We start from the raw sequence: 13,296 nt of genomic DNA, 5'->3' as shown, positions 1-13,296 counted from the left end.
TGGGTACATTCACTCTGAACCAAAAATAAAAAGAATCATAAAGACAGACGGTCAACATATATTTGTTCCACCTATCAGAAGTTCCCCTGGAAACTTTGTTATAAACAATGCCATAATATCTGTTCCTGTTGGAACAAATATTCTATACCTTTAATTCTGTTAGGAACAACTACTGTAATAAATGTTCCAGTGGAACAAATACTGTAATAAATGTTCCAGTGGAACAAATACTGTAATAAATGTTCCAGTGGAACAAATACTGTAATAAATGTTCCAGTGGAACAAATACTGTAATAAATGTTCCAGTGGAACAAATACTGTAATAATTGTTCCAGTGGAACTAATATTACAGAATATTTCTTCCACTTGGAACTTATATTATGAAGGAACTTCTATTTTGTGATATGACAACAGTAGCATTGCTCTTCAACTCGAAGAATAGGAAATAATGATTGAAATTCAATTGTAATAAACTTAAGCGTTTATTTCCCAATGCATTTCTCCAGATCACAGTTAGCCAAGACTAGTTAAAACATGAGACTGTTACACTATTTATGTATTCTCATTCTCTTTAATGTACACACATTTTATCTTAAGATAACTGCAGCAATAGTTATAATCATATAAAAATTTGTTTTGATGTTCAAATAAGATAATAAGCAACTTATAATTAGTTAAAAAAACTTTTCCTGTCTTATATAGTATATAATCTTCAAAAGATTGTCATGGGTGTACACTGGGGACTGAAGGTCAAAATCTTGTTCTTCACTACCCTAGTGTAACATTTCTGCAATAGTTCATAAAGTCTAGTGTTAATAAACCTAAAACCATGAAGTATGAAGAAAGAGAGAAGATGAAGATGTCTCATATACTCTCCAATCCCAAAATTATTCACCTTCCAAAACATGTTTGTGTACAACAGACATGAGATTAGTAAGATAATGAGTAATGATCAGATACACAACAGGTACTCTCTTGTTCAGGTCATTATACTTAACATCCCACATCAATTATTGGTGCCAGCAGAGTACACAATGATGCAGGTATTATCAATGCATTTATCTGCAGTGCATCTATTCATTCAGTAATGAAAATAATTTAAAAAAAAATAGTATCTATCTATACATAAAATTGAGAATGGAAATGGGGAATGTGTCAAAGAGACAACAACCCGACCATAGAACAGACAACAGCAGGTCACCAACAGGTCTTCAATGTAGCGAGAAATTCCCGCACCCAGAGGCGTCCTTCAGCTGGCCCCTAAACAAATATATATACTAGTTCAGTGATAATGAACGCCATACTAAACTCCAAATTGTACACAAGAAACTAAAATTAAAAATAATACAAGACTAACAAAGGCTAGAGGCTCCTGACTTGGGACAGGCGCAAAAATACAGCATATTTCATTAACCAAATCAACCACATCTAATTCTTTACCAGTTTCTTCACCTATCAGATATTCATATTATATACTCAGTAAAGTTTTGGAAAAAAAATTTTGATGTTTTACTGAATAGTCTAAAAGTTTGTGTTACCATTAGATTTGTGGTATGTCCAGATATTTCTTCCAAACTGTGCCGTTTATGTGGTTTTCTTTAAGTGTTTTTGACAGAGAGTGCATTGATGGTTATTTTTCTAGTGATTTTTGTATAAAAATAAGGAGATGTGGTATGATTGCCAATGAGACAACTATCCACCAAAGTTCAAATAAAGTGGATGTAATTTGTTTTAATGACCAGGGTTCTTTTATTAGGAAATGTTCTCATAACAAATAGTTGTGTAGTTACAATCTTCATATTGTATGAAATTTTTGGAACAGAAAACAAAATCTAACCATAGTCCATCAGTAGCCACCTTCTTACTTATAGAAGTATATGACACACAAAGAAAAACTGCCTTCCTTCCTCAAATTCTTTCATTAAAATAGAAAAAAAAAGAAATACTTTTTGTACAAAGTACTTCGGTTAAAGTGATTAGTCTCAATTTAAGATTTCCTTATCTACTTGTACAACCAATTATATAAGTAATGATTTAGTGTCTCAATGTACATGAATGTCTTCAAATAATCACATATAGTGGACACTTATGACTATACATCTATATGTGGGCAATAGATCACAAAAAATGAAAAGATAATTTGATTGTTACTGTGCATTCATTTCTTTTCATTGGCAGCAATTTTTGTGCATTGAGGTAAAATTGTATTTTCGTGGATAGTTGATCTCAGGGTTTCGCCTAAATTTGCATATAAACCTATAGAAAATTTATTTTGTTGTACATTTAAATTCTTATTTCACCTATACCCACAATATCTAAGAAAATTGGTATACAATGAATTATAATGAATCTACAGTATTTTCCTTTTTTCACAATTTTACACTGTAACAATACATCCTAATATAAAATAAGGAGATGTGGTATGCTTGCCAATGAGACAACTATCCAACAGAATCCAAATGATGCAGATTTAAGCAACTATAGGCCATTCTACAGGCTTTAACAATGAGCAAAACCCATAATGTATATGTGGTCATTCAGCTAAATTTTTGTATAACATAAAGTTGCATGACATAACATAAAGTGAAACAACAGCCTGATAAATGAGAAAACAATAAACTGAAAACCAATATGACAAACAACCAACTAAATTACAGGCTGGTACAATGTACATATAGAATGTGGTAGGTAAAACATGTTTGTGAGCACTCAACCCTCCCCCTATCTGGGACAGTGGTTTAATAGCACACTGTAAAAATCAGTTGGAAATGGTTTGACTCATCAGATCAGCATGAAACACAAAAAAACAACTAATACCAAGACAAAATAAATGGGGAATGTGTCCATGGGACACAGATGATGCACCCGCTTGCATATCATATAAAGTTATAACTTAAGAACGGTAAAAGTGATGCTACCCAAATTTGTACTTGATCTGAGTTTTGTGGTAATAAGTTTTGTGTACAAGTTTCTTAAAATTTGGTTGAGGCAAACTTAAGAGACCGGAAACGAAAAATTCAGCAATTTTTCCATTTGTAAAGGGGCATAACTCTAGAACTGTTAAAGTGACACCACCAAAATTCAATCTTGATCTGTATTTTGTGGTAATAAACATTGTGTATAAGTTTCATAGCATTTATTTGAGGCAAACTAAAGTGCTAGAACAGAAACGAAAAATTCAGCAATTTTTCCATTTGTAAAGGAGAATAACTCTAGAACCATTAAAGTGACGCCACCAAAATTCAAACTTGATCTGTATTTTGTGGTAATGAAAGAACCTTAGTGAGCGCGCTCACATACCCCACGTCCCCACATTGTCATTGGAGAAATAAAATAAGTGTAAGAAAAAAAAATTGTATCAGAAAAAAAAATTGAATCATAATTTCCAGTCAATATGCACATCTACATAGTATGTCCTTATTATCTACAAAGTTTCATGAAATTCTGTTGTGTGGTTTGAGAGGAGTTGCGATGACAAAAGGTTGCAGTAGTATATTGGGCAAATAAGTTCAAAAGGGCGTAACTCCTGGAAAAAAAATTTAATCGTAATTTCCTGTCGATATGCACATCTACGTAGTATGTCCTTATTATTTGAAAAGGTTTCATGAAATTCTGTTGTGTGGTTTGAGAGGAGTTGCAATGACAAAAGGTTGCAGTAGTATATTGGGCAAATAAGTTCAAAGGGGGCGTAACTCCTGGAAAAAAAATTGAATCGTAATTTCCTGTCGATATGCACATCTACGTAGTATGTCCTTATTATCTGAAAAGGTTTCATGAAATTCTGTTGTGTGGTTTGAGAGGAGTTGCGATGACAAAAGGTTGCAGTAGTATATTGGGCAAATAAGTTCAAAGGGGCGTAACTCCTGGAAAAAAAATTGAATCGTAATTTCCTGTCGATATGCACATCTACGTAGTATGTCCTTATTATCTGAAAAGGTTTCATGAAATTCTGTTGTGTGGTTTGAGAGGAGTTGCGATGACAAAAGGTTGCAGTAGTATATTGGGCAAATAAGTTCAAAGGGGCGTAACTCCTGGAAAAAAAATTGAATCGTAATTTCCTGTCGATATGCACATCTACGTAGTATGTCCTTATTCTCTGAAAAGGTTTCATGAAATTCTGTTGTGTGGTTTGAGAGGAGTTGCGATGACAAAAGGTTGCAGTAGTATATTGGGCAAATAAGTTCAAAGGGGCATAACTCCTAGAAAAAGAATTGAATCGTAATTTCCTGTCGATATGCACAACTACATAGTATGTCCTTATTATCTAAAAAGGTTTCGTGAAATTCTGTTGTGTGGTTTGAGAGGAGTTGCGATGACAAGAAACAGGACTGACGGACTGACAGACGGACGGATAGACAGACAGACGGACGGACAAACAGACAGACGGACGGACAGACAGACAGACGGACGGACGGACGGACAGACAGACAGACGGACGGACGGGTCAAAAACATTATACCCTCCGCAACTCGTTGCGTGGGGTATAATAAGCATTATGTATAAGTTTCAGAGCATTTGGTTGAGGCAAACTAAAGTTAGAGAACGGAAATGAAAAATTAGGCAATTTTTCCATTTGTAAAGGGGCATAACTCTAGAACCGTAGAAGTGAAACCACCAAAACTCATAATTGATCTGTGTTATGTGGTAATAAGCAATATGTATAAGTTTCATTACATTTGGTTGAGGCAAATTCAAGTTAGAGAACGAAAACCAACTATGGGATGTACGTATGGATGGACGTACAGACGGACAAGGGTAAAACTTAATGCCCCCTCCGCTATGGTGGGGGCATAAAAAAGGTGCAGAACTTAGAGTACTCACAGTTACTGAAAGCTAGTTTAAAGCCAATAACAACTCATGAACTAATGAATAATAAATCATGGTCGACCAGACTAAAGATCATTTATGTTTCTAAACCAAGGATTTTTTTTTTAAATACCAAAGGTTGATATCAAGACAGAAGCTAATGAACATGGCAAATGATATATTTCTAAGTAAGTACCAATAGTTATATGTGTATGTCAATAACTTCTAAAAGGTAAGAATTTAATGCACTCATTACCAGACATACAGACATGGAATATGTCTGCTGAGCACATTTTCTAATTTTAACTTGAAACTTTTACTAACAAAAAACCTATAAGGCAAAGACCTGTCTTATATATAAATACTATAACTACACATGTCATTTATGTGGAGAGAAATTTGGCAATTAAGCTGTAATTGAAGCTGCCATAAAATACCTGATTCATGTAATGTTGAGTTATTTATAAACACAAGGAAATGATTCATTCAGAAGAAACAATGTTCATAAGTATGCATGTACCTTTATCAAACACCTGCAGAAATATAAATATATGGCCTGGTAAATATTTCATTTTTATATTAGATCACCTTGATCAGCCAATATTAAAATCATTGTCATTTGACATCTAACTTTACTAAATATATGAATGACAGATGATATCTCATGTTATACACAGACTCGTGACATTTATTCAAAGCAGATCATAAGACTGCAGTATCAAAAAGTTTACTCTAGTATTGGTGGGTGTACTTGAGAATATATTTCATACATCAACATCATTAACAGTACAAGTTACATTTGTACAGCATTTCAGTGCAGAAATAATCAAAGAAACATTTTAGTCCTGCTTTAAGGTCATAAATTAGCAAACTATTGAAGCAAGACAAGATTGTGCCTTCCTGTACTATTTATGGCATTGCTGCATAAAATATTCAATGAAGTACAGCCATCCATATACATTAAGTATTTCAAATCAGCAGGTTTTATGTTTAATGTATTCTTTTATTATTCTGAAGACTGAATAGGATATATATCATTGCAGTGGTCCTGAAAAATAGAAATTTCCCTTCCTTGACCATTGACCTTGATGTGGTGGAATTGCACAGCTCAAATATTTGACAATTCCCAGGACAAAAATATAGTACAGATGAAACACTATCTAGTGGTATATGATATAGCTGCATATTATGTGGATGCATGAAAATTAAAGTATATTGTTATTGTCAGTCCACTACATTCAATGTCAAAGTCAGGCCATTTATACCAGATAAGACTTTAAACCAACAATATAATCTTATGTTTAAACCATTCACATCAGACATGTTTAAAACTTATTTTTGTGGTACCAAATCATTGCTTTATAAAATACTCACCAATGCCAGACCATTGACACTAGAACTAACTACTGTAGATACCAAACCATTGCTTTATATAATACTCACCAATGTCAGACCATTTACACCAAAACTATACTCACCAATGTCAGACTAATTCACACCAGAACTAACTACTGTTGATACCAAACCATTGCTTTATAAAATACTCACCAATGTCAGACCATTGACACTCAAACTAAACTCACAAATATCAGACCATTGACACCAGATCTAACAACTGTTGCTAGGAAACCACTATTTTATAAAATACTCACCAATGTCAAACAAATTACACAAGAACTAACTACTGTTGCACCAAACCATAGCTTGATAAAATATTCAGCAAAGTCAGATCATTGACAACAGAACTAACAACTGTTGCACCAAACCATTGATTTATAGAATACTTACCAATGGCAGACCATTTACACCAGAACTAACTTCTATTGCACCAAACCATTGCTTTATAAAATTCATATCAATGTCAGACCATTTACACCAGAACTAACTTCTATTGCACCAAACCATGGGTTTATTTAATACTCACCAATGTTAGACCATTTACTCTAGGACTAACTACTGTTGCATCAAACCATGGGTTTATAAATTACTCACCAATGTCAGACCATTTACCCCAGAACTAACTACTGTTGCACCAAACCCTTGATTTATACAATGCTCACCAATTTCAAACCATTTTAACCAGAACTAACTACTGTTGCACCAAACCACAGCTTTACAAAATACTCACCAATGTCAGACCATTTACACCAGAACTAACTACTGTTGCACCAAACCATTGCTTTATATAATACTCGCCAATGTCAGACCATTTACACCAGAACTAACTACCTTTGCACAAAACCCTTGGTTTAAACAATACTGACCAATGTCAGATCATTTACACCAGAACTAACTACTATTGCACATAACCACTGCTTTATAGAATACTCACCAATGTCAGACCATTTATCACCAGATCTAACTACTGTTGAACCAAACCCTTGGTTTATACAATACTCACCAATGTAAGACCATTTACACCATAAAAAAATACTGCTGCACCAAACCAAAACATATAGAATAGTCACAAATGTCAGACCATTTACACCAGAACAAACTACTGTTTTTTAGAATACTCACCAATGATAGACCATATACACCAGAACTATACTCACCAATGCCAGACCATTTACACCAGAACTAACTACTGTGGCACCAAACCATTGGTATGATTTGTCTTCTTTGTCTAAATAATTTGTTCCATTATACTGTTGATCATTTCCTAGTAAAAGGAGAGATATTAACAATTAGATGCTAAAATAATCTTGAAGAACTGACCTGGTATCTTTTTTTTTCAATGCATAAAACTGACTCAATAAAAAATATTGAAACATACAAGAATAAACCATCAATCATTTGAATTGAAAAATTATTTTAAATGTGAAAAAAAATGTTGCAATTCAAATGTCAAAAGACATGAACAATTATTTTCTGAGGATATGTTTAGCTGAGGATATATATATATGTTTAGTCAATTTAGTGAGGAGACATGAATCTAAATTTGATTTTACACTGTATCTATTTTGGTTGTACCAAATAACATCTTTTATCTCAGAAACCATGTGAATTAGGGTATATAACATACTTAAAAATACAAACAAAATTCATAAGAAATCTTAAAGAGAAACAAGAATATTCTGTCTCTTACAGAAGTGGTGTCCAGCAATATAGTTATTTCTATTTTGTAAAAATAGTTTTGTAACACTTTAAAGATGACATCTTAGAGGTGGTTTTATCTATAATGTATCTTTGATTCTGACATAGTCATATGTAAGATGATGATGATAATTGATTGATTGGTGTTTTAACTTTAATGTGCAGTGGAAAATATTACATGCATATCAGGACAAGAACATTAGGATTTTGAACATGCTATTTGATTAGGTAACAGTCTGCTTGAAGACATGTCACCCTACCTTGACACATTATTATGACATCCAGTCAACGAGTCTTTGCACTAACTCCTAAATACTGCTTGCTTGACAGAGAAGTAACAAATACCCATTTTTTAAGTCTTTGGTTTTACCTATCTAGGGATTAAACACATGACCTCCCACTCATGAGATGTGCATGCTAGCATTTAGACAATCTGAAACTACTGACATCTTATTAAATATATTCCCTTAATTTTACCATCTGTTGGACCTGTATTTTGAATAGGTCTTATCAAGTATTATGTAGTAAAGTTCACTCAGAGTGATATTGCATACATCTGCTGCACATCAGATTGAAGCTTAAACTTAATTCAAAATTTAACAATGAAAAGTGAGGTCACAACTTTAAGTTTCTTGCTTAATTTCTTGTTTTACAAAGTTACAATGTGATATTACAATGTACATTGTAAATCTTCTTTTACCTTAAAATAGAAGTTACCCAATTTGTGGACCTATATTTCATGTACAAATGTATTTCAAAATACTTCATTTCTCCATATATTCTTTAGTGAAGATATAGAAATATAGTTTGAGCAAGGAGGGTAATATAATCTCCTTGCTATGAGGTACATGTTGAAGAAACATTTTGAAATTTGTAGTTTATGATCCAATTTTTTAAACACAAATTAAAGTTAGAAAAATGCTTTGTTTGAAGTGTTTACAATGGTTTAAATGGGCCTCATTGGGGTCTAAGCGTGATGCGGGATTGGTCAATTTTTTGTAAGCATGACACATGAAAGTCACGTTATTTTGCGTGAAAACGTGAAACGTGAAACAAACCTGTCAAAAAATTCCTCAAATGATTTAACAAAGAATGTCTTTTAAAAAATGAGTTATCTCCCTTTGTACAGAAATATGGTTTAACATAGTACTCTAACATTAGATATGGTCCAGAGTTATGGTCCATAACTCTGGACTAAATCATCAGACCGGAACAAAATTCGAACTTGATCTATAACTTGTCATGATAAAACTATATATACCAAATATCAAATCAATATCTTCAAGAACGAAGAAAAAAAGTGTGGAAAGCCGATTTGCCAGACTGACGGATGGACAGACGGACAGACTGACGGAGTGCAAACCTAAAGTCCCCTTCGACTTCGTCGGTAGGGGACTAATAAGCAGGATCCGGGATCAGACCCTTTTTAAACATTACTCTTTGAAAATCTTTATGCACAGTACATTGTTTAAACAGGGCTCCAGATAGCTTTAACTGGTTTGAAAGAGTTGTTTAATTTTAGAACTTTTCCAGATTGGAATAAATAGCGATAAGGTGTATTCTGTCCTTGTTTATGACCATCACTAAATGTAACTCATATAAACCGGTTTCTAAACGACATACAAAATGTAAGCAACATGACAGGTACCACTGCCCCTAGTGCAGTGGCAACTTCTTTCACTTCAATACTTATTTTAGGTTGAATTTGTGTTGCTCAATATTTGAGTTTTTTGTGTAGTTTTGTGGACTGCTGTTAGGCAGGGAAAGTATATACTAGAAATTAGTTAATATAGAAAGTCCCTGTGTTAGGCAGAGACATAAATACACATATATATCAGGGGCATAGCTAGACTGAAATGATGTGCATGCCGATCTACCTGAAAAAAAATTTTGGACCATTTTATGCAGAAAAGGATATTTTTTTCAGTTTTCAGTCATACATGTAGGAGGGTTTAAAGAGGTGCTACATACTGAGGACTTATAGACAATTCATGAATGCAAAACTGTTCAAATTCTTTTCAATAGGGTAAATCATGGTAAATTGATTACATAAGCAACACATTTTTGTGAGACAGAATTTACTCAAAATTGTCCAAAATCTGCTCTTCGGATCTTAGCAGAAACGAACTTCTCCATTACTTTGTCAATATTCACACTGAAATCCCCTTGAAAATGCATTAATGGTAGCAATGATAACCTATCGTTATTCATGGTTGATGGTACATATGTTTTCAACCGACGTAGTACACTGAACGATCTCTCCGCGGTAGCACTTGTTACCGGAATTGTCAACATAATACTCAAAACAGATTCATTGCTTCGTTCAGCTCGTAACAACTCAATTTATATAACAGTTCTACATTCTTTTGCAGCCTCCAACATATCACATTCAATACCTTGCAGGTATTTCCACAGATACACCGTACTCTGTAAAATGTGCCCAGAAACTACAAGAGCTATAATAAATTCAAATCTTCAATTCTTGTTATAGATGCAAGGTACTGTCCGGCTTTGTCATCTCCATGATCTCGCAATCAATCGTTCCAACACATGAACCACAACCGGAAACGATGTTTTAAATGTGTAAAGCGCGGCGGCTTGACTCGTTCATCTTTATTTAATGACATTTCATCAATTAAAAAAGCAACATATATGTGTTTCCTTTTAACATTTTATTCATTTTTTTTTGGGCCCTTTTTTCAGCATGCCGATGTGCACGCAACTGCGTGTTGTCGTATAGGGAGCTACGCGCCTGTATAATATATATGTGTGTATATATGTCTCTGTGTTATGCTTTTCGCCTTTTTGTAATGAATCTGTCTTGGAATTTTGCCAGCATGGTTTATGACTGACACTTTAGTATATATCTTTTAACTTTTTTGCAGCAAATATGTTTACATAAAACAAATTCGAATTAAGTATAAACAAAAGTTACTGTAGTGTTTAGGGATTTCGGTCACTACGATCGGCAATTTGCATTACCGGAAGTCTCTATAGTAAGTAAGATACGAACACGGTTGCAGAAAGTTGTTTGCGACAGAGCTTACCTTGCCTATCAAATGGAATGACTCGACATATTTGAGTTTCTACATTACATCTATATACAGCCCCGCCTCTTATAATTCCAGGTTGTAGATTTGTTTGTGCCTCTGGAGCTCCAACTAACATCCTGAAAAATAAATGCCATGTAAATAAAACGTTTGCCCCAACAGGTGGCTGTTGCTATGACTAATCGTCTACTAGTTGTGTTTTTCTGTCCTTGCAGTCTATTTGTACTGAAGCTAAAGTTGTTATTTGATCGAGGGTTACATTCAAATGCTTATTCTTTTTCTGCAAACAGGGGTAGATTTTCAGAAAAATAGCACAACCCAAACACATATGTGCTTGTGTACAGGAGTCGGATATTGTTTGTTTTTTTTGTAACGTTTGCACTAAATTTTATTTATTTTATTTTACCACATACTCAACATTTTATGCTTGTCTCACCTTGTTTTGGGTGAATTCATCATCTCTGATACAATCCCCATTTTATTATGAATACTAACAACTGACTACCGTACTCAATATAGAATTAGGCTGAGATATTAATCTCAGAAGCCGGATACTGACATAATGATGATCTTTAACAAACCAATAGTTAAAAAATGTAAACAGTGACCATTTGGGAATTTTACTTTTCAATGGGGATTTACACGACCTTGGCTTTCAAGACTTGGCATTTATGATGAATCATGCATGATTCTTTCTTGCAAGAGCAAATCTATCTATTTTCGCAAATTTACATGTAAACAAAAGGATAAAATAAATATTTTATGTACATTTATAATCATAATTACAAGTGTAGTTTAAAAAGAATGCAAAGGAAAAGAGGCAACTAAAGCGATAGGTATGTCCTTATAGAGGGGGAGACACGCGGGTGCTCATTTCCCGAAACCCGCTTTTTTGTAATTTTTCCCACTTTCCACTTTTTTTTTCTTTTTTCCAGATCCACTTGTTTACCCCCTATATTCCACACCCTCACTCTTTTCATCCCCTCGTCCTAATGCGTGTCATTCCCCTTTATTTAGATACACAAAGAAAACGAAAGCACGAAGAATTGCCAGTTGACCTTACAGTTTCAGTATATTCGATAAGTGTCAATCTGCCCGATAGAGCCGACTTACGTTGAATTTGACCTTTATTGAATGTAATTCCTTTTTGTCATGTTTTACAATTTTCAGACTTTTCTTTCTTTCATATACATATAAACATGATGCACATGAAGTACTGTTGGTGATGTGTTTATCTTTTTATTTGCTTTGGTTTGGTTGGTTAAAAGGCTATGATTTTATAACAGTGAGGAATAGAGTAAGTCACTGTTTCTTACGACAATTGTCTTGGTCTTGAACTATTTTTACAGCATTACGTGTTATACATGTCATGTAATTGTCTTATAAAACCGTGCCGTGAAAAAACAGTTTCACCGATATAAAAAAATACTATAGCATAATATATCATATTAATTCATTTCTATCGGACTTTTCGTATTTCTTGAATATGACAGAGACATGTAAAGTACATCTCTTATACTGGTGGTAGTTATACATGTATTACAAAGTGTCATTCACTATGCGAGGTTTGCCGCCAGAAAGCCAATAACTCAAAATACTAGTAATCTGGGAATGAAATCAAGAAGATGTCACCCCAGTTTTTGGTGGGGTTCGTGTTGCTCAGTCTTTAGTTTTCTATGTTGTGTTTTGTGTACTGTTGTTTGTCTGTTCGTCTTTTTCTTTTTTAGCCATGGCGTTGTCATTTTAGTTTCGACTTATATAGATGAGTTTGAAAGTCCCTTTGGTATCTTTCGCCTCTCTTTTACCAAACTCATGTATATATACAAAAGTACAAACGCAAACAATATACCAAATTATATTGCATATGTATTTTCTATTTCGCCGTAAATCTTTGAATATCATTTTATCGGTATAAGTATTGATTTTGTCACAACATAAATTAAAACACAAACTAAATATTATTGCTAGACACCTATACACATTCACGGTCCTACTCTCTATCGATACTTATATTTTGGCATTGCACAAACTCAAGTTTTTCTCCGACTGTAATGACGTCTTTACACTAAATCGATTGGATGTTGGAAGAGTACTGATTAATATTTAGTCTTAGATACAAGATTTTTTATTGGTTGTTATTGGCTTTGAACTAGCTGTACATTGTGTCTTTAGTAGTTTTGTTAATTGTTTTGTTTTTTTTTCTCTTTTTTTGTTTGTTTGTATCAATCTAATGAATTACTAGTAAATATAAAAATAAGAAGATGTGGTATAATTACCAACGAGACGACTCTCCACAAGAGACCAAATGACACAGAAATAAACAACTATAGGTCACATCCAACAA

General features: G+C 33.6%; 1 protein-coding gene across 2 annotated transcripts in view; it reads right to left on the bottom strand.

Annotated features, from left to right (window-relative positions):
• The window catches only part of LOC127730675 (integrin alpha-8-like), a 99,201-nt gene that overhangs the window by 81,957 nt on the left and 3,948 nt on the right, over nt 1-13,296 (bottom strand). For both annotated transcript variants that reach the window (XM_052239187.1, XM_052239188.1), the window contains exons 2-3: nt 10,950-11,071; nt 7,362-7,468 (exon numbers count right to left, since the gene is read on the bottom strand). In XM_052239187.1, the coding sequence (XP_052095147.1) occupies nt 7,362-7,468; nt 10,950-11,071 (229 nt within the window). The remainder of the gene's footprint in view (nt 1-7,361; nt 7,469-10,949; nt 11,072-13,296) is intronic.

Source organism: Mytilus californianus, unplaced genomic scaffold (genome assembly GCF_021869535.1).
Source record: "Mytilus californianus isolate M0D057914Y unplaced genomic scaffold, xbMytCali1.0.p SCAF_2, whole genome shotgun sequence".
In the NCBI taxonomy this organism is placed as follows: Eukaryota; Metazoa; Mollusca; class Bivalvia; order Mytilida; family Mytilidae; genus Mytilus; species Mytilus californianus.
The sequence above is the reverse complement of the archived record's forward strand: the minus strand, read 5'-3'. Positions and strand labels throughout refer to the sequence as shown.